This window comes from Pyrus communis, chromosome 9 (genome assembly GCF_041283825.1).
Source record: "Pyrus communis isolate YQ-2024b chromosome 9, ASM4128382v1, whole genome shotgun sequence".
NCBI lineage: Eukaryota > Viridiplantae > Streptophyta > Magnoliopsida > Rosales > Rosaceae > Pyrus > Pyrus communis.
Window position 1 is genome coordinate 481,145 of NC_142573.1, and position 23,031 is coordinate 504,175.

Below are 23,031 nucleotides of genomic sequence, written 5' to 3' on the forward strand. Positions count from 1 at the left end.
TAATCCACAGCAACATGTTTTGTTCGAGCATGGAACACGAGATTAGATGCCAATGCAATGGAGCTTGTGTTATCACACCAAATTAAAGGAGTCGAAATACGGATGCAAAGCTCTTGCAGCAGTTGTTGGATCCAAACAAGTTCAGTTGCCGTGATGGCCAACTGCCGATATTCGGATTCGGTACTTGAACGAGCAACTGTGCGTTGCTTTTTGGAGCTCCAAGATATTAAATTTGGACCAAAATATATGCAAAAACCACCAGTGGAGCGTCTAGTGTCTGGATCCCCGGCATAGTCCGAGTCTGAAAATCCGACCAAATCAGTACCACCGCGACTAAACTGAAGCCCGTCCTCAGGTGTGCCTTTTAAGTAACGAAGGATGCGTTTTACTGCAATCCAATGAACTGAGGTGGGCTGGTGCATATGCTGACATACCTGATTTACTGCATACGTGATGTCAGGTCTGGTGATGGTTAAGTATTGCAGAGCGCCGACCACACTGCGGTAGCTGGTAGGATTAGGCAAGGGAACACCATCAAGAGAATGAAGTGGGGAGCTAGATTGAGCTGGAGTAGCACAAGGCTTGGCGTCCAACATATCTACACGCTGCAACAAATCGAGAACATATTTTGTCTGCTTTAGATGTAACCCATCAGCTCCACGAGTTGCTTCAAGACCCAAGAAAAAATGGAGGGGTCCCAAATCTTTCATAGAAAAACTCTGACCAAGTGCATGGATAAGGGAGTCAACATGAGAGCATTGATTGCCTGTGATAAGGATGTCGTCAACATAGATTAGAAGAATCAAATATACTCCATGATTATTAAAAATGAAGAGAGAATGATCTGCTTGTGATGCCACAAAACCCAAATCAAGAAGATATTCAGAAAAGCGATGAAACCATGCTCTTGGGGCTTGTTTCAAGCCATATAAGGACTTGCGTAAACAACAAACATGATGAGGATACTCGGGGTCTTCAAAACCACGTGGTTGTTTCATGAAAACTTCTTCAGAGAGATTCCCGTGCAAAAACGCATTTTGGACATCAAGTTGGCGTAAGGCCAATTATAAGAAACTGCAAGGGCAAGAACCAGACGAATGGTGACATGCTTAACCACCGGACTAAACGTCTCCGTGTAATCAACACCCATCGTTTGATGAAATCCATTGGCAACAAGACGAGCTTTATATCGCTCCACTGTACCGTCAGATTTCCGCTTTGTGCGATAGACCCACTTGCAAGGAAGAACATGAGTAGCAGTTGAAGAAGGTACCAACTCCCATGTACCAGCAGCTTTCAAGGCCTTAAACTTCAATGTCATTGCATCACGCCAATGAGATAATTGATTTGCCTCGCGAAACGAGGTTGGTTCAGAATCAGGAGCTTGTAATGATGTCAATAAAGCATATTTGGGGTTTGGTTTTCGAATGCCAGATTTAGACCGAGTGAGTATGGGATGGGGAGCAGAAGCGGAGGAAGGTGGATGAGCCTCATTAATGGAAATCAAACTGTCAGAGCTATCAGGAGCAGGTTGAGAATGAGGTGGCGAGGAAAGTGAAGGTGTAGACAATGGTGAACTTGAGGAAGGTTGCAAGGGGAAGAGAGGTGCTGCACTAGAAGAGGATGTTAGAGTATGAGGCATAGAAATATGAGATGATGAAGGTACCTGAGGGAGAGGTGGTAAGGGAGAAGGAGTGATAACCACGGGAGAGTAAGCTTCTGACGGCAAGACTGAGGAGAATTGTGTAGGGTTGTCGAATGGAAAAGTTTCCTCATCAAAAACCACATGACGTGACAAATAAACTCGTCCATTTGACATATCATAACAGTGATAGCCCTGATGATGAAGTGAGTAACCAATGAAAACACATTTTTTTGAACGAAATTCCAATTTATTTTTATTATAAGGGCGTAAATAGGGAAAGCAAGCACAACCGAAAACACGAAGACATAAATAAGAGGGCTTGCGACTATACAATTTTTCATAAGGCGAAATATAATTCAATTGGCGTGCTGGAAGACGGTTAATTAAATAAACTGAGGTGTTGAAAGCATCCACCCAAAAAGAAGAAGGCATTTTAGCAGTGGCAAGTAAAGTAAGACCCATGTCAACAATATGGCGTTGTTTCCGTTCAGCAGCACCATTTTGTTCAGGAGTATGAGGGCATGTTAACCGGTGATCAATACCATTATTAATTAAAAATTGTTGAAATTCCTTACTCATAAATTCACCCCTGCCATCAGTTTGGAAAGATTTTATCTTATAAACAGTATGGATAGATAGAAGATTTTCAACAAGCAATTTAAATTTTTGAAAATAAGAAAAAGCTTCATGTTTAAATCTCATAGGAAATATCCAAGTATAACGAGAGTAATCATCAAGAAATATTATAAAATACTTGGAACCCTTAACAGAGACAATTGGTGAAGTCCAAACATCACAATGAATCAATTGAATAGGACAAACTGAAACTGATGGAGACAAAGCAAACGGTAATTTAGTGCTTTTGCCCAATGGGCAAGTAGGGCAAAAACTAGGGAATTTAGAATCCTTAATAGGAATAGAGGACATAATTTTTTTTAAAATTGCAGGAGATGGATGACCGAAACGCTGATGCCACATAAATGAAGAGGTTCGTTGTCCAAATAATGCCACGTTCTTGAAAGGAAACTTCGACAAACCCACACGAAACGGATACAATCCATTTTCACTCTTGCCGTGGAAAAGCGTCTTCCCCGTGGATAGATCCTTCACAAAGAAATCAGTAGGAGTGAAAATGAAGTAGCAATGATTATCACAACAAAAACGATGAACGCTCAGTAGATTAGCAGAAGCAGAAGGACAATGCAACACAGAATTGAAAGGAAATTGAGACACGAAACCGGAACCAATATGCTTTATAGACAAACCTGCACCATTACCAACCGCGACTTGGTCTTGGCCAATATATTCTGTGGAGAGGCTCAAATTAGCTAAATCATTGGTGATGTGTGACGATGCACCACTGTCGGTATACCATGTAGGGGACCGTGCATTAACCACAGGAGAGGCAGCCATCATAGCATGAGATTGTGGATAGCGGCCTTCGGAAAAAGGAGACTTGAAACAATTTGCGGTAGAATGACGATGATCACCACAATAGTTACAAATATTAGAGGAAAAGGGAGCATCCGCAGCATGGTTGGGAAGATAGGAAGAGCGAGCAAGACCAGCATTTGGTGTAGGAAGAAGTCCTCGATTCTGAAACGAGCCACGACCGGATCCACCATGAAACAAACCACTGTTTGAACCACCACACGACGGCCAACAAAAGGATTACCAGCACCGCGACCTTGAAAAAAGCCACGACCTTGAAAACCACCACGACGGAATGAGGATGTACGACCATTTCCTCGGTGAAGTGTGGTTCCACGACCAGGATTGGGAGTGGAGCCAGAAGGGGCAAAGAGAGCTGTAGTGGTGTGATCAGGACTGAAAGTAGGGCTATAGTCGTCCATACGGCTTTCAGCGCTCAAGAGCAAAGCAACCATATCGTCAAGACTCATAGGATTTTCTCTTGCTTGAACCGAAGTAACTATACTTTCGAAAGCAGGACCAACACCATTCAAAATCAGCTCCATAAGATCATCGTCATCAACAGGTTTTCCCGCAAGAGCCAATTGATCAGCAAAGTTAGTTAATTTATCAACATAGTCTGTGATGGACATGTTACCTCTTTTAGTGGACTGTATCTGGTGCTTAAGTTGAAGAACACGGGTGCGAGATTGAGAAGCAAAACGTGTTTTCAGAGTATCCCAAGCAGCTCGGGATGTGTCACAGGTTGCGACGATGGAAAGCACATTGGGTGTCAAAGTTGAGTTAATCCAACTCAACAATTGTTGGTCCTGTCGCTGCCAAGTTACGTACTCGGAATTGAGAGTAGTAGTATTCTCAAGAAACTTGGTTGGACATGTTTTTGTACCATCAACATAGGCAACAAGATCATTACTTTTAAGTAAGGGATTAAACTGGGCAAGCCACAACATGTAATTGGTTCGATCAAGTTTGATGGAAACCAGATAGGAAATATTAGGAAGGGAGCTGGTAAGAAGAGAAGAAGAAGCAGCCATGGAAGCGGAAGAAAATTTGAGAAGAAGAGAAGGTAGAAAAAAAAAAAAAAAAAAAAAAAAAAAATACAGTCGCAAGCTTGCTGGGTTAGAGGAAGGAGGAAACAGATGCAAGAGGTTTTGTCGTTAGACAAATGGCTCTGGATACCATAAAGAATATTGTCTTTGATGACTTATATTTTGCTTACCAATGCTGCAATGGCAGCATGGTTTATATACAGTTTGCATATACACACATGCAATAAACAACAATAAAGGTGGCAGAAACTAAACAACAATAAAGGCGTCAGAAGCCATGTGATTGTCTGGCTGGGAGTATTCCTTCTGTTGTCCAGGTTGTACAGCAGCTAGTGGGATTATTAGTGGACAGCATTAGCTTCATCATATATCCCCGCCGTGTTCCATCACGTGATCACATCATATCCTCGGGGACAGCCGATAATCTCCCCCTTGGCAACCATTATGTAAAAGTTGCTAAAGCTTCCTATTATTCTTCCTCTCACTCGTGTTTTTTTTCCCCTTCCCCTTGAAGCCAATAAATATAACAGAAATTCATGCCAAACAAATTAGTTTACAGAATAATCACACTCAATATGCATAATGTAGCTTTCTTAATCCACAATTAAAAAAAAAAGTTTATGCTACAAACGCTCACGTGCCAACTTCTCCTCAACCTCCATTTCCTTTTTGAACTTGGGTATGAACTCTTCATGTTCTCTCATCATTGCCATGCATCATCGGGGAAGCAAATCCTAATGACTCCCACATATCATCCGCCGCCATAGAGCAACCTCTCTCCGCCCCACCTTCAGCACCGGCAGCAGCAGCAAGCTTGCTTGCACTTCGCCACCTGAGGCTGAGCTCAATCCCATTGTCCCAAAAAAAAAAAAAAAAAAAAAAAAAAATTACTACAACAAGCTTTACATATATGCACAAAACCAAAGAATGTCCGAATGTAAAATAATTTGTTAAAACATGTTTTAACACGGGATCAACATATTTCCAAGAAAAAATTTGTTCACTTAATACAATTTTCTAATCCAAGTTTTCCCCCTGTTTTTTTTATTCATTGTATATACATTTTGAGAATCGTGATTAGCATTCTAAAATTATATTCTACACTCCTCCTCACATTTTATTTTTTAAATAGAAATTTTGGAGTGCAAAATGAGATTTTTGAAGTACCAATTTCTTATTAAAACTTTGCAGGAATCGAGTGCCAAGTATTACTCCTCACCTCGTTTGGCACACATTATTGATTTGGATTGGATAACCCGCTAAATCGCTAGATTCAATTCAATGCACTTAAAAGTAAAACAATCTTTCACATCATCTCCGAGCGGAGAAGTTAGATTAAATTAGTCAACTTATAGACCTTCGTAACTATAGCAATGCACAAAGGCATCCAAATTACCCAGGATGTTGCATGCCTTCTCCACCGCCTCATCAAAAGCTCCCTCCCTCTCGTCCTCCATGTCCACGTCCACCATCTCCACCGGCGCCACCTCACCCTCCAGTGAGGCCGTTATTTTCTGCACAAAGCCCCTCAGGAAGCTCTCTTTTCCCATCAACACCAACCTGCTTATTCAAAACCACAAACAAACAAACAAAAATCAAATCTTTAATACGCAGAACAGAAGAAATCTCACCCATTTGATTCAACCCATTGAGGTTTAATCACCTGCAGCCGCGTTGGGCCAGAGAGAAGGCGATGCTCTGTGAAATCTCGTCGCCATTGGAGGTGATCAGGACTTTCTTCGCAGGAGGACTCCCCATTTGTTGGCTGATATAATCAAGCAAGGATCAAGCTGCTGTGCTGCCACTCCTATATACACAATTAATATTAATTGAAAAAGGATGGTGTCTATGTAATAAGAACACGTGAAAAGCGAGCGAGTTACATTGTTGGAGGCGGGCTCGGTCAGTCTCGTCTTCTCGCTGACATCGATGAAGACGATGGATTAAATATTTAATCTTTGTTTCTGCAATGGCTGTAATACGAGCGCTGCAGTGCTTATTATATGCGAACCAAATCGTAACGCTGGATACTTGAGTAAATGTCAGGTTAAAGTCCGACCCTGTGAGAGACCCGTACAGATGGTGATGGCACTGGCTGCAATTTGTGCAACGCCAGTTGGTAAGAAACCGTTTACTGGAACAGGAGCTATCATTTTTCATTTTAGCTAGACTAAATTGATAGATTAAATTTGCAAACTAAATGATACATCATTAATAATAAATAAATACATTAATCAACACTTAAATAATAATCTAATCATTAACTATGTCATTTAGTTTACCAAATTTAATAGTCATCTAACATTACCCTTCCTTCATTATATAGGTGGAAAGAAAGTATAATTTTCAGTTTACATGATGATATATCAACTTGAGAACTTGTTCCGTGCGGCTGTTGATGTTTGGCTAGTTAACTTCTTGTGGAGTTAAAAGAAAAACCTTTAATGAAAAGCACCTAATAAACTTTTGTTAATAATAAGGACAAAAACAATGGAGCCATAGCATTATCAAGCATACAACGAATTTGGGGTGTGGTGATAGCATTCTAATTAAGTTAAAGTTTGGTGACACTGTCAACTATTTATTCACAAATTATTTAAAACTACTCCAAAAATATATTGTCCATGGTGTATGTTTGTTAAGGATAAATTGTTAAATAAACATTATCAATTGAAGGGATGAAAACCCTAATAGTACTGTACCAATAGATGTATGGTACATACCTAGTATTCATGGATAAATGAGTCAATATTTAAGAGGTCTGAAGTTTACTTTGAAAATGATAAATCCGTAATCAATTTATTTATCAAATTCTTTCGTATAAATATATCATTGAATGAAGGGAACATTATCTAACCAATAGGTAACAACTTGAACCATTAACTTAATCATTGTTTATAATTTTGGTCGTATTACCTAATGTTTTGTTGGTCGCTACTTCTTTTTCGACATACACCATAAATACAAGTTTCTGATCAAAGATAGACGCGTGGCGAAGTGGGATTTTGTAGTGGTAAGTTCGTGGTGTAGATTGACGGGGGTGGCCGAACTGGGCATCAAGCAGTCGTAGTATGAATGGAAGTTGCACTCAAACTTTTTTCTGAAGGCTTGCTGAAGAGGGCCTTGATCTTTGGACCCAATTGACCAAGAATCAGAAGGGCTTCAGTCAAACAATAGCATTAGTACAAAGCAGCAACAATTCCTGCATAGATTTATCTTGATTGTGACTCAAGCACCATTTGATTTACTGACATCCATACTTATGAACGACAATTGTTATATAAACATAATAGAATAAACTATTTTTACAAAAATACGTGAAATTCTTGGTGAAAAGGGTAAAATTTTCAATGTTATCATTCACACTAAAAAAATAAGGCGTAGTATGCCTATAATGGTGGAGTATGATAAGGACAAGGATCTAGAGTATAGTATTAATAAATAATCCACGTATTATAACATGAGTAAATAAATAGTAACATATTAAGGTGTGGCGATCGTACTAAAAAAGCACAATGCTTAACAACCTCATCGTTCACATCTCTACTTATGAACGATACTTGGCTTCAAAATAATTGTGAATGAATTTCTCCGCAAAACACTTTGTGGCTAATTTTTGGAACTTCATGTTTATTGTGGAGACAAAAATTAACTACAACCAGTAAGAGAAGACCACATGGACAATATGTTTAGTATGACTAGCACGACGTCTCGGTTCCAACACACTGCTTTGATGTGACCTATGATGGATTTTAGTTATCCAAGGTCATTTAGGCTTCCAAAATTCATTTTAAATTATGTAATAAAAATCTGACTTTTCTTTTGTCGTCCGATTAATGTTTTGTTTTTAGTTTCCAAAGACTCTTAGCCTTTCCAAGGTTGTGTTTAATTCTATTTAAGTCATTTGTCTCTCCATGTAAGGCATCATTCAAGGTTTAATAAAAAAAAACCTTCGAGATTTTATCACTATTCTAGTGGATTCCAGCTTTCCGATTTTTTTGGGTTTGCGTTTGTATTCCTTTTACTATACTTGTAATGCATGCGTCAATTGGTATTAGAGCAGGAATTTGGCTGTTCTAATGACAATCAATCATGGGAGAAGTGAAATCCTCGGCAACATTCATACGACAGTACTAAATATTGAAGGGGAATGTTATGGGATTCCACGTGGCCAACCTCATCAATATAACTTTGAAGATATTGAAGATTTTCCTTACTTTGGAGGAAGTTTGTATGTTGAAATTTTCAAGATTGGGTAGATGAAATCGGGCATTACTTTGAGATCAAGAAAGTTCCAAAAAAGAAGATGGTAAAGATGGCTTCATCTAGACTATCATCTACAAGAACCCTGAGAAAGACAAGGCAACTTGAAGATCAAAACATGGCGAAAGATGAAAAGAGTTCTTGTCGAATGGTATTTTCCTTCATATGGCTTTATGTTTGATGATGTTGATGATCGTACAATTTAACATGATAAATGGGCTTTTGACTCTACTGCTGGATTCTTGAATCAATTGGATTATGAAAAATTGATAGAGCAAACAAGTAAATTTCAGAAGCTCTTAAGAAAATAATTGATACGCCATGTTGGGCAAATGGAAAAAAAAGGAAGTTGTTGAACCAGTCGACAACCCTATCAAAGTTGAAAAAGATATTCACAAAGGAGAAACTCCACAAGTGATTACGAACGAAAACCAAAAAAAGATGTACCTCAAAAGACCAATGTGGAGGTGTCTTTAATACAAGAGAAGTCGCGGTCAAGTTCTTCTCAAGTTGAGGAGATTATGAGAAAGGAGAACAAAATTGAGGAAGACGAGATCTTGCGAGTTGAAATCCCACAAGAATACATCCATGAAAATCAAGTATTGTTTAATCTGAAAATATTATGATTGACATGGTTGTCGGTGATAAAGTCGATGTGGAATTCAACTGCAAGATTGGGGAAACAAGTAAATTTGGAATGCATGAAGAGGCTAGATTATCAAGTTGGATATTCTAATTTTTGTATGGTATTAGATCTTTTGTGATTCCAACTGAACACCAAGAATATTGGGTTCGTCGGGTTGAAGTATATGTCTACTCATCAAGGTTCATGTCAACCCTAGTTCTTTGTAAGATGAACAGGCAACTTCTTTACGAGTGAAGGTGACTGATTTAGGACAAGATTGGAGTGGATTTTTACGAGGAAAAGTAAAACAAGGAAGCGCTTTATAATTGATAAGACAAACAGACGTATTGGATTTTTGCAGATCTGATGTCCAAGCTCCATTTTGGTGTATAGTACTTTTCTGAAAAGAGCATAATATCCCGATTCAAACTCACTGTTTTGCCATCAACTATGGTGGATTTTATGTCTGGTTTGGTACTGAGGTGATTCTGAAAAAAGCTGATATCAAAAAAAGTTGGGAGCTGTTTTTGTGTTTGGTAAACATTCAGCTTCAGTTTTTTTTTCACAGTTTTAGATGAAAAAAAGCCAAAAACAAGAAGCTGCAAAACCTAGTTTTGAAAAACTGGTTTTTTTTCACATATGTTTTACATAAAAGTTTACTAAACACTATAACACTGTTTTTTTTTTTCAAAAGTACTTTTACAAAAAAATTTATCAAACACTTTGCTACTTTATTTCACAGTTGTTTATTCTCACAGCACAGCAGAAACAGTTTTTTTTCAAAGCACAGCAATACCAAACCAGCCCTTAGTCATTTGAAGTTGTTTTGGCTTCCAAAACTGTATTTTAAATTCAATAATAAAAATCAGACTTTTCATTTGTGGTCCGATTAATGTCTTTTTTAATTTCCAAAGGCTCTTAGCCCTTCCGAGGCTGTGTTTAATTCTATTTAAGTCATTTGCTCCCCAGATAAGACACCAATTCAGAAATAATCAAAACAACCATTTGTTTTATCCCAATCTCTGTTGGATTTCAGAAACCTTTGTTCTTCATAATTTACATTTGTAATCCTTATACGCTCGTGCTGCGTCACTGCACATGCATTCATTCAAGTGAGGTAATTGGAATAAGCACCTTACAACCCACATTCCAGAAACAGTATTGTCAAATTTTGTTCCTTTACGAATCACAAAATTTAAATCGATCGCATTATAAAGAAATGGTGGGCGAAGCTTGCTGAGGCTCAAGATGTCAAATATGACTGCTTTCGCCCTGGTTTCATGATCTGCGATGGAAATGTGTAAACAACGATTTAAAGCTGTGAGCAGAGCTGCCGAGTTAAATGTTCGGATAAGATTCCGTCATCTGGTTATCTCGACGTTTGAAGACACGAAGCAATGAGGTTAAAGTGACCCATTTTCAAAATCGGATGGAAACTGGAAAGTAGATGCCTGCATTTTCCCTTTGTCTATGTTGGAAATGATTAGAGTGCCTACATTTTTGTCCATGGTTGTTGAATATTTTTCAACTGCCTTTCTGGTATATTACGGTACGTCATTCGTTAAACCGTTTTCCAATTCGAATAATCAAAGTTCAAATGGCTTCCGTGAAGAATTCATCCAATAATTTATAAATTTATATTTTCAAAAAAGTTCGTACAGTACTTTTGTGTTTATGAGCCGAAGTTTTAACACAAGAAAATCGAAGTATATATTTTATTCGATATAAACTCTTTTTTCTTGAAGATCCACTATAATAATGAGAAAGATTTCTACATATATGCACAAATCGGTCGATAATATCAAAGTCTGACAAATCAAAGACATTGAATCATCTACTTCTGTTCGTTACGTTGTAGGAGTAGTTCTTGCTGAAAGTTTGAACTGTCAACAAAATATTATCATATTCAAGTATTAAATGTTCTCGATTCATTAGAATTACAAACAATAAATTATGTACACTAAATTCATTTAAATTAAGGAGAGAAAGAGAGTTTGGATCCGGGATGCAACGAGTTGAAGTGAAAGTTTTTATCTACCAAGGCAATCCACCACTTCAACAAACATGATCTTTCAAACAATGCGGATCCACCTTGGGGCAAGGGGAGTTAGCTGACTCCCCCAAGCTTAGAAATTCTCCATGGAAGAGCTGCTACCCTCATGCCTTTGTATGTGTTGCTATGGACATCTTTCGATAAGCTCACTCGCCATATGTCGGCATGGTTTTCAAAAGTTATTCACATGAATTGACATGCTTGCTTGGAAGTTAGTGTCAGCCGGTAGGCGTGCAATATAACTTGGCAAATGACCTCAGACATATCACGACTCAATAAATTATCAATTTAGATGTTATCCGGCCAAAAAAAAATTTACATACTACGTGCACTATTCTTATTGACACCTCCTCTAAATTTTTTAGATCCGCCACTGCTTTCAAATGCCGGAAAATTAATATGTTCGGTAAATATTAAAACAAAAATACGGAAAAAGAGGAAAATATGTGTTCAAATCCGGAAAAAGAAAAATCAAGCACAGGGGCTCGTGTGCATGATTGCAAGTTTGCAACATAACGTGTGGAATTTGACTACTTGAGGGTTCAACATCTTTTGAAAACAATCCAAGTACTTTTAGTTTGCTTTTCAAATTTGTTATTATGGAGGGCTGCGGGGAAAGTCCCAATCACGTGAACCTCTTTTTCCAAATTCAAACACATGTCTTTGTATCTCGGAATTTGTCTTTAGACCAAACTAATCAGATTTCGATTTCCTGGTGAATGTCTAAACGAGTTTAGTGTTTTTGTTTTGTATTTTTGGTCTATGTGTAAAAGTTTTAACTCTTCAACTTATTGCATCCGGATTCAAATCCTTTTCAATTTAAGATTAATTAATATACTATTATCCCCTGTAATTAAGAAATACAAATTAAAAAAATTCTATTAAACATCTTAAAAAATGTCCTCATAATTGTCATTTGGTAATATAATTATGCCTCAAATGTTTAATCTTTATACGCACACAAATGCATATATCATCAATTTTTTAGGGACTCACCTTGTACATGTGCGGATATACGTAAGTACAAGTAATGAAAATATTTTTTCAAGAAAAAAAAAAGGTAATGAAAATATCCTTCCAGAAGATCTGGATGCTGGCTACCATTAAAATACAGGTGTTTGTTCTTAAAATGCACATGATAAAAAAAAATAAAAAAATAAAAAATTGAATGATGCATGATGTGAAAGGTTATAGTGAACAACTTTTTACATATTTATGCTAAGCTACCATTTCGTGGAAACCACGGGTAGGGTGTCTGTTTGTGTTTGCACACAATTTGCAGGCATGCATACATACATACATACATACATACATACATACATACATACATATATATATATATATATATATATATATATATATAATGCACTACAAAACCAAGAATCTAGCCCTAAAATTAATTTCATGATTTGATCAAAGTTAATTAAATAAAGATACTATTATTATTATTAAACAGAGTCCGTATTGGACGCGCGACATATGGTCCAACTACTGCAAAATTCAACACGTGCGATGTCTATTGATGTCTATTTACATACACACACACACACACACACACACACACACACTCTGTATATAGCTAGTCTCCAGTCCAAAGGCAACTGCTCTTAGTCTACGTTTTGACTTGTGCCAATTGAGAATTGTGTGAACATATACCTACATATTATTTATATTACCAAGCAAAGGGAACCGAACATGCATCACTACCAACTTTGTCAAACTCTCATTTACTTGTGTGTTTCTACTTTGAACACTAAAACAAGAGAGCAACGTTTATGATACGATTATTGTGACATCTCACATCGCCCAGGGCCTTATATGTATATTCACATCTCTACCTAGCACGAGGCCTTTTGGGAGCTCATTGGCTTCGGGTTCCGTAGAAACTCCGAAGTTAAGCGAGAAAGGGGCTAGAGCAATCCCATGATGGGTGACCCACTGGGAAGTTGCTCGTGAGTTCCCAAAAACAAAACCGTGAGGGAATGGTAAGCCCAAAACGGACAATATCGTGCTACGGTGGTGGAGCGGGCCCGGGAAGTGATATGCCCGGGCCGGGATGTGACAATTTGGTATCAGAGCCTAATCCTGGTCGCGTGTGTGCCGACGAGGAAGTCGGACCTAAGGAGGGTGGATTGTGACATCCCACATCGCCCAGCGGAGTAATCTTTATATGTATATTCACATCTCTACCTAGCACGAGGCCTTTTGGGAGCTCACTGACTTCGGGTTCCGTAGGAACTCCGAAGTTAAGCGAGAAAGGGGCTAGAGCAATCCCATGATGGGTGACCCACTTGGAAGTTGCTCGTGAGTTCCCAAAAACAAAACCGTGAGGGAATGGTAAGCCCAAAACGGACAATATCGTGCTACGGTGGTGGAGCGGGCCCGGGAAGTGATCCGCCCCGGGCCGGGATGTGACAATTATACCTCTTATAATAATTAATTATTTTCTAATTAGACAACATTATATAAAATAAAATAAAAATAAAAAAGGGAGACTTTGGATGCGGTCCCTAACTATGCAAATTCTTTGACTAAAACCTTGTTGGCTTTCAATTTTTGATCTAAGTCCTTGAAATTAATGTGATAATTTATTTTTATGTACGTTACTATATTTTTTTAAATTAAAAATTAAAATTTATAGTTGTTTATATTAATGAGATTTTAAATTAAAAACCATAATTTGTGGGATTAAAAATATTAAAATATAAATATATTATTGTGTGTGTGTGTGTGTGTGTAAACATGGGTACATTCATCAAAATTAACCAAAAAATTATTGTACCAAAACATGGGTACATTCTTAAAAATCACCAAAAATAAAAATGTACTCATATAAGTTTAAAAATGGATTAGAAAAAAATTGAATAGATTTTATATAAAAAAAATGGTACATTTTACCTATAACAAATTGGTATATTTAAGAATGAGTATATTTTAAGATTAAAAATTTGAAAAAAATTACATGAATGGTACATATAATTAGCATGGGTACATTTAGCAAAATTAAAAATGGGTACAAATAAATAAAAAAATATGGGTACAATGTCACATCCCGGCCCGGGACGGATCACTTCCCGGGCCCGCTCCACCACCGTAGCACGATATTGTCCGCTTTGGGCTTACCATTCCCTCACGGTTTTGTTTTTGGGAACTCACGAGCAACTTCCCAGTGGGTCACCCATCATGGGATTGCTCTAGCCCCCTTCTCGCTTAACTTCGGAGTTCCTACGGAACCCGAAGCCAGTGAGCTCCCAAAAGGCATCGTGCTAAGTAGGGATGAGAATATACATTTAAGGATCACTCCCCTGGGCGATGTGGGATGTCACATACAAATACAAATAAAACTTTATAAAATATGGGCACAAAAAGAAATTAATATATGGGTACAAATTAAAACTGAAAAGAAAATTGGAACAAATTAAAAAATGGTTGCAAATTAAAAATAGGTACAAACTAAAAATAAAAATATATGATAAAACATTTAGCCATAAATATAAATATACTAATTGTAACATATTTAACATTAAATGAATATATTAAAAATAAATAATATTTTATTATTGAAATAATTAATGATGTTATTAATACCAAAGACCTTGATCAAAAAATGAAAATGAATAAGATTTTAATCAAAGGAGTAGCAAAAGGAATGATGAAAATCTAATTTTTTCTAAAAATGTACATGTGATGTTATATGATTGGTATATAATTGATAATATACTCGTATCATGACAATTATTCTTTTGTAATCCGATATTATTTCACTCCAAACTCTGCCATTCATTTACCCAATGTAAATAACTAATAAAAAGTAATGAAGTAATGTCGTAGTCGTAAGGGCAATGATGAAGCCGCCACCATTATTCCAGCAAGGTATCAACAGTTGCCTCACTCCTCCTTCTAACGACCATGACAACGTCTTTTTCTAATCAGACCCGCTGATGAAGCTCTAATTATCGTTTACTAACTTGGACAATTTTCGTGCCCTTTATGACATGTCTCAGTTCTCACCCTATATATGCATATCATATCATATCTCTCATGGTTTTTGAATTATTTAGCATTAATTTATTATTTTACATTTGGTGTATATATATGATTTAGGAGAGGAGGAGTTTCGAACTCGGAACGCGTGTATAGAAACCCAACACCCTATCCATTAGGATATTGGACCACATATATTCAAATTATATATGTACAACTTTATGTATATGTGTTAAGGAGAGAGGGAGTTTCGAACCCAAAACGCAAGTGTAGAAACCCAACACCTTATCCACTACGATATTAGACTATATACATTCAAATCATATATTTACAACTTACAAAGTTTTTGGCCATTGGCTAGCCGCCTCTAGCTAGCTTTATATACTGCTTCTATTTTGGCTAGCGCCATCAACCCTAGATAGCCCATCATGGAGACGTATCAAATGTTCTTTCCTTGCTCCTCATCAGCTAATTATCCAAACCCTAATTCCACAAATACAGATCATCATCATATGGGAAGCTCTAACGTTTACACGAATAACTTTGATGGGCGTGTTGATCAAACTTCAGATGGGTTGTTGCGCTTGAGATCGAAGTCGAAAACGGAAAACCACGTTGGATCATCGTCAGGTGAAGTATTAGTTCATAAAGATGGTCATCCGCATCAACAATATTATCAGCAGTATTATCCGAGTGCAAATGCAAGCATGAATAATATTGTTGTTGGAGCTGATCAGAGCAGCGTCGATCCTCATCGGGCCAATAATAATTATTCAGAGAAAAAGAATAAGGGGGAGAAGAAGATGAAGAAGCCAAAATATGCTTTTCAAACAAGAAGTCAGGTCGATGTCCTTGACGATGGCTATCGGTGGAGAAAATACGGTCAAAAAGCTGTGAAAGCCAGCAAGTTTCCCAGGTACATACATATAGCTATATACCTTCATTATATTTTTGTTTCATCTTTCTATATGATTGTTGAAAATATATTATACTTTGGTGTATGGCATGAATCGGGGCAATGAAAAGCTAAAATCCTTTATTTATTTTTTATTCAGTCAAATGGTCCAAAATAATAAGACATCTCGAAAACTCGGTGCATACCATACTTTGGTGCTTGTGTTTCATTTGATTTTCGTACTGTGGATGCTTGTGTTTCAGATTTGTTTTGGTTTTTGCGAATACATTAGTGCAAGCTAGTAGATTCCACTAATAAAGCAAGATTAGGGATGACAATTTTAACCATTAAACTCGATAATCATGGATAATCGTCCGATTGGATTAGATTTGAGTATAAAAATTCAGGTGTATTTTGGGTATAGGGAAAAATCGTGATTATTATTCGGTTATGGTTTTGGATATGGTTATAGGGATCCCAAATCCGTATCCATCTCCAAACCCAAACTGAATAATATATATTATATAATATTAAATTATTAAAAATATATATATATATATATATATATTTATTTATTTATTTATTATTCACTGAATCCATTACCTTGAGAATACAAAAATTGCATTGTGTGAGTTGCATTTTGTGGAAAAGTTCAAAAGTTTTAATATGAATCAAAATTTATGAGAATTCAATGGTACTTATGGGAGATATCAAAGATCAAACCAACATTATCAACATTTAGCTTTAATTTTTATGCTTCACAATATCCATTCATTAAATCATTTTATACATAAAATATTTAATGACGAAATTAATTTTTACTAAATTATCATGCGTCAATTGAATGAATATATTTTTTTTATTGATGAAGATGGATATAAGTGTTAACCTATGGGAATCTGTTACCTGGTGGGTATGGTTATGGATAATACTTGATGGTTAATTTGTGGTTATGAATATGGTTAGTTTTCGTGGTTATGAGGATGAATATAGCATTTCTATCCATAAACCGAACAGTTGTCATCCCTAAGCAAGATCCTAACTCGATTTTCCACTAAGAAGTGTATCGGGCATATAGGCGAAGGAAAATTGGGGGATCTCTCCTTTATTTACTTTAGCTTTCACATTCTAATGAATATTGAAAAACTGAAAAACAGTTACTAAACAGTTTTTTGTTTTTTAAATTTCTTTACAATGAAAATTTTAAAATTAAAGTTTGAAATGGTTGGCACATAATTTTACATTGCTACCCAACAAATATGAAGTTTTAACGCAAAAACTGTTGGTATAAATAAGAATGATGTCACCCAATATAGGTATATATATATAATTTAGGGACACTTAGTTTCCGGTCCCTTTTGATCATATATTATAGACTCACATCTTATTAGTTTAAAAACTTTGATTCAAGTTCTCCATTTACTACATTGTGATTAATTACATTCTGCTAGCTCACCTTAACGATGAACATATATGCACCTTAAATTACTAACCTTTCCACTGAGACCTTCAAATTATCCAATCTAATTAACCTCCAAATTATCCCAAATTTATATCACATATCAGTGATATCAGGCACACCAAATATTAGTTTAATTTGATTTTCAAATTTGAAATAATCTGCACTGCTTACTGGTGGGTACAACCTAGCCAACGAGAACCCACACACAATTTTCTTCTATAAAATCACCCAAGCAATCCAAAAGTTGCATGGTACAAAATCATAACACCGTTAATTGTAGTATATTTGCGGTACAATTGTTTATGTTTCAATCCTTGTACCCATGAACCAAAATTTTCTTGTCTTTCTACACACAAAGTGCAAATTAAACCTGCCTTTTGTGTTCATCTTTCTACCCATCTATAATATTATCTCAGATTTATATGTACCCACTGTAATTGTACCCCAACAAAGGAATTGTGAGAAAGAATGTACCAATTGTAATGTGGAACTCAAATATACACGTTATAAAAATTGTATATAACAAGTCCAAAAAAACCATAACATGTTTATGGGTGCAAATATCCCAAATACATCAATGGGTACATTTAAATTCACATGTACCCGTTAAAGAAAAAACTTGAATTCAAACTAAGATATAAAAGAAATAAAAAGCTATGTACTAAAACATATTTTGTTTTGCCTAATATGTAGGAATTGATTAGTTCTCAATAATCTTATGAAATTTTGAAAAGAAATGAATTAATTACATTTATTGTGACATCCCATATCGTCCAGGGTAATGATCCTTAAATGTATATTTCCATTCCTACCTAGCACGAGGCCTTTTGGGAGCTCACTGGCTTCGGGTTCCGTAGGAACTCCGAAGTTAAGCGAGAAGGGGGCTAGAGCAATACCATGATGGGTGACCCACTGGGAAGTTGCTCGTGAGTTCCCAAAAACAAAACCGTGAGGGAATGGTAAGCCCAAAGCGGATAATATCGTGCTACGGTAGTGGAGTCGAGCCCGGGAAGTGGTCCCGCCAAGGCCAGGATGTGACAAATTTGGTATCAGAGCCTAACCCTGGTCGCGTGTGTGCCGACGAGGACGTCGGGCCCCTAAGGGGGGTGGATTGTGACATCCCACATCGCCCAGGGGAGTGATCCTTAAATGTATATTCCCATCTCTACCTAGCACGAGGCCTTTTGGGAGCTCACTGGCTTCGGGTTCCGTAGGAACTCCGAAGTTAAGCGAGAAGGGGGCTTGAGCAATCCCATGATGGGTGACCCACTGGGAAGTTACTCGTGAGTTCCCAAAAACAAAACCGTGAGGGAATGGTAAGCCCAAAGCGGACAATATCGTGCTACGGTGGTGGAGCGGGCCCGGGAAGTGATCCGCCCCGGGCCGGGATGTGACAAATTGGTATCAGAGCCAATCCCTGGCCGGAAATGTGCCGACGATGACGTCGGGCCCCTAAAGGGGTGGATTGTGACATCCCACATCGCCCAGGGTAGTGATCCTTAAATGTATATTCTCATCCCTACCTAGCACGAGGCCTTTTGGGAGCTCACTGGCTTCGGGTTCCGTAGGAACTCCAAAGTTAAGCAAGAAGGGGGCTAGAGCAATCCCATGATGGGTGACCCACTGAGAAGTTGCTCGTGAGTTCCCAAAAACAAAATTGTGAGGGAATGGTAAGCCCAAAACGGACATTATTGTGCTACGGTGGTGGAGTCGGGCCCGGGAAGTGGTCCCGCCCGGGCCGGGATGTGACAAATTTGGTATCAGAGCCTAACCCTGGTCGCGTGTGTGCCGACGAGGACGTCGGGCCCCTAAGGGGGGTGGATTGTGACATCCCACATCGCCCAGGGGAGTGATCCTTAAATGTATATTCTCATCTCTACCTAGCACGAGGCCTTTTGGGAGCTCACTGGCTTCGGGTTCTGTAGGAACTCCGAAGTTAAGTGAGAAGGGGGCTTGAGCAATCCCATGATGGGTGACCCACTGGGAAGTTGCTCGTGAGTTCCCAAAAACAAAACCATGAGGGAATGGTAAGCCCAAAGCGGACAATATCGTGCTACGGTGGTGGAGCGGGCCCGGAAAGTGATCCGCCCTGAGCCGGGATGTGACATTTATGGGTGACATAAAGTTTTAAATGTAAATATGCTGATGTGTATAAAGTAGAAGGACTTTGATCAAAAATTTAAAATCAATCGGATTTCAATCAAAGGATATTGGTGGTTGGGGATTGCATCCTAATTTCTCCTAAAATTTATTAAGATTTTCGATGTGGGATCATTATTCAACAAATTGTTTAGTGTTTAATTTGTTTTTCCTTGTTTTGAGTTCTAGCTAGGGTTTTCTCTAGCTAATTAACTGGAAGCAAAAACTTTTGATCCCTGCAAAAGTTTTCCTAACAATACCTTTTGATGCGGAACAAACAACTTGTGTGTAAATTGTAATATATTTGAGACGTACATGCCGTGACCCATGACTGCATGGTAGAACTACAAGTTACACAAAAGGGTTACATATTCAATCTATTAGTTGATAGATTTGCTCCAGTTCTATCGTCTGGGAACTGCACCAGGTAGCAGTGTAAGATCATCAATAATCAGAACCAGTGCAACGTGATCGATCATTTCAAATTTTCAATGCCCAAAGAATAATGCATGTTCCAACTGATATTTATCTTTTGAATCATATGATTACACATATGCCTGCATGCAGGTATGCTTACTTTTTATTAATCGTATGATATGTCCTGAATATATATGGAATAACAATACTGGATCTTGCTAATTAATCTGCAGAAGCTACTACCGATGCACGTATCAAGGGTGCAACGTTAAAAAACAAGTCCAACGCCTAAACAAGGACGAAGGCATTGTGGTGACCACTTACGAAGGAACGCACACCCATCCCATCGACAAGCCTTCTGATAATTTTGAACATATCTTGAGTCAGATGCAAATTTACACCCCCTACTGAAATTATAATTAAGTATTCATTCATTCAGTTTACATAATTTCCGTATATATATTTATAGAAATATTCAAGTAATGTGCTTGCTTGCTTTTGTAAAAGAAATTGTACTCATCAATATTATTATGGAGTTTTGTACTATATATCTTAATTGACTAGGCGGTGGCCAGTGGATTTATTGACTGGTTTTGCTATGCTAATTTATCAAGTGCATGCGGGTTTATATTGATTATATTATTCTTTTTAGAGCTGTTCTGTTAATTCAATTAGTTAGGGAAGATGACCAATGTCTTCTCTTTAATTAGTTCAGTTTTATCGTTTTTCTTTTCTTCCCAATCACAAATTCAAGAATATTTCAATTAGTTTGGCAAAATTCTGTTCAATCTGATCTCAGTAGGTTTCATTTTCAATTAGGGTCCATGCCTTGATGTTCCTAGAGCATCTGCCTCACTAACTAATTTGTGCTATTGGTTGTGTTAGATTCAAGGCAATTAATTCGGAATGATCTGTAGATGTTGTATGTTAACGGAGTCATATATTTACATCGTATCAAAGCATTTCTAGATTGATTATAAACTATATGATTCTTAGGTTTGTAGTTAAAATAAGGGCCAACTACATTTAACCCCCTCTACGTTTGGGTGATTTTCAAAATGGGCCACCAGATTCCAATTTTCTCATATTGCTTCCCAAGGTTGTGAAATTGTGGCAATTTACACTTTTTGTCTATGGAGTTATTTGAATTTTCGTTAAATTGATAACATGGTGAGCATGAAACTTGTAATTGGTTGATAAATAAGCCATTTACACCATATTGACAAAAAAATCATCAATTTAATGAATAATTAGACATTCAAATATACAAAAGTTATATAATGATATAATTTTAAAATCTTAGGGGACAAGGTGAGAAAATTAAAACTACCCATTTTAAAAATCACCTCAACCCTTAAGGGTGTAAATTATGATTGCCTCGATCTCCTCTTCTCACTCTATTATTTGTATCGAAATAAGGAAAGAAAAAACCTACAAGGATTCTCTTAAAAAAAAAGATTGTTTTATTCACACCTCACATCTACTTTTCAATTAACCTTATAAACTTTTCCGTACTACTCTCACACCCCAGATTTTCTACATGCACCTCCGTACACCCCACATCAACTTCCTATTCCGTAATTATTTGATCATTATCCTACGTGTTTCAATTCTTAACTGCACATTTTTGTAGCAAATGTTGGCATCTTGTTCATGATCTACCAAACTTGAATACAGATTTCCTGTTGCTCACACATCAGGGCATCAGGTCTAACCATCTAGAAGCTAAATATTTTTGATACACTAAATATCCAAGAGTCAATAATTAATCATCTCTTCTATCAAGGCAATCGCAAATAAACCTTCCCACTCCATCACCTCAATATAAGCTTCCTCAGGATCTCCAGAATGAGTCCTCTTTTCCTTCTCTTTTATGTTTCCTTTGCTTTGTTTTCTTTTCAGCTTGTTTTTTCCACTGTCTATAAGCCTGATCGTTCCTATCATCCACCATATCTTGCCCTTAATTTCACTGGTCTCAACCCTCCTCTCCGATCTCTCTTTCCACTCCCTCTCTCTAATGCCTCTGGTTTCCCTTCATCACCGCCCCTTTTTCCATTTACTTTTGCCTCCACCTCCTTAATTTCCAACATTACACAACTTACCCTTTCCAATTGGCTCACTCCTCCATGGATCTCGCACTTTGGATCGACTTCCACTAATCAACACCACAAATGCAAATCTTCGAGATTCCCTTTTAGGAGGAAGACGTGTTGTGAAATTTCATCCCCGGATTTCAATATTTAAGATTATGTATTTCGTATCCTTAGTTTTGACGTGTTTGTATTTACGGTGTATAAATTTTTTTATAAGTAAATGGACGAAATCACCCTTAATGAATTAAACGGAATTCTTCGTGGACGTATTTGATCCTTTTTGTAATTTTTCAGATTTCTTTACATATTTGGATAGTACTCGTTGATACGAACGTGTGAGCGTAAACAAAATATAATTTGGAATTATAACGAAAGAGTTATAAACAAACAAAGATAGAGACAAAATAATCATTTAATTATTAATCTGGAATGCTCCAGATTTGTTGGAGCTTTGATCAGGAGCCACGTGTGTGGGTGTGAATGAAGGGAAATGAGAGAAAATGAGGGTAATGGACCAATGAGAGGGGGAAGAAAGGAGAGAAAAGAGATAAGAGAGAATGAGGGGAACTCGGACCCCATTTTGACCCGCGACCCAACCCGGTGATTCCCATTGTTTCGACACCTTTCACGGTGGTTTTCGGGTGAGTTGAAGCTCGCCACCACCTGGAAAACATTTCCCCATAGCTCCGTCTTCCTTTTCCACCCAAATACCAACAGGAATTGACTTTAATTTGGTGAGATTGCACCGAAGGGTACACGGGTGCACGGTGACAGAATCCGCCATTTTTGAAAGGTTTTTGTCACATCCCGGCCCGGGCGGATCACTTCTCGGGCCTGCTCCACCACCGTAGCACGATATTGTCCGCTTTGGGCCCCGACCACACCCTCACGGTTTTGTTTCTGGGAACTCACACGAGAACTTCCCGATGGGTCACCCATCCTGGGAATGCTCTCGCGCGCTACTCGCTTAACTTC

At 37.6% G+C, this 23,031-nt stretch overlaps 1 protein-coding gene and 1 long non-coding RNA gene across 2 annotated transcripts; one reads left to right on the forward strand and one right to left on the reverse strand.

The window, feature by feature from the left end:
* Positions 1 to 5,592: 5,592 nt before the first annotated feature.
* On the reverse strand, positions 5,593 to 6,101 carry LOC137739201 (uncharacterized). Its single transcript, XR_015966487.1, has 3 exons — positions 6,009 to 6,101; positions 5,789 to 5,932; positions 5,593 to 5,685 (listed from the first exon to the last, which is right to left on the reverse strand). It is a non-coding gene; the product is annotated as an uncharacterized LOC137739201 (long non-coding RNA).
* A 9,298-nt stretch (positions 6,102 to 15,399) lies between these two features.
* On the forward strand, positions 15,400 to 20,550 carry LOC137741136 (putative WRKY transcription factor 26). The gene is made up of 2 exons (XM_068480939.2): positions 15,400 to 15,966; positions 20,197 to 20,550. Exons 1-2 carry the CDS (start codon positions 15,479 to 15,481, stop codon positions 20,372 to 20,374), a joined length of 666 nt encoding a protein of 221 aa, XP_068337040.2. The 5' UTR covers positions 15,400 to 15,478; the 3' UTR covers positions 20,375 to 20,550.
* Positions 20,551 to 23,031: the final 2,481 nt, after the last annotated feature.

Excerpts from the sequence above, each read along its gene's own strand:
- LOC137741136 (XM_068480939.2), top strand. The coding sequence starts at position 15,479 with ATGGAGACGTATCAAATGTTCTTTCCTTGCTCCTCATCAGCTAATTAT. Across the intron at positions 15,967-20,196 it reads AAAGCCAGCAAGTTTCCCAG|AAGCTACTACCGATGCACGT; the intron begins GTACATACATAT and ends ATTAATCTGCAG.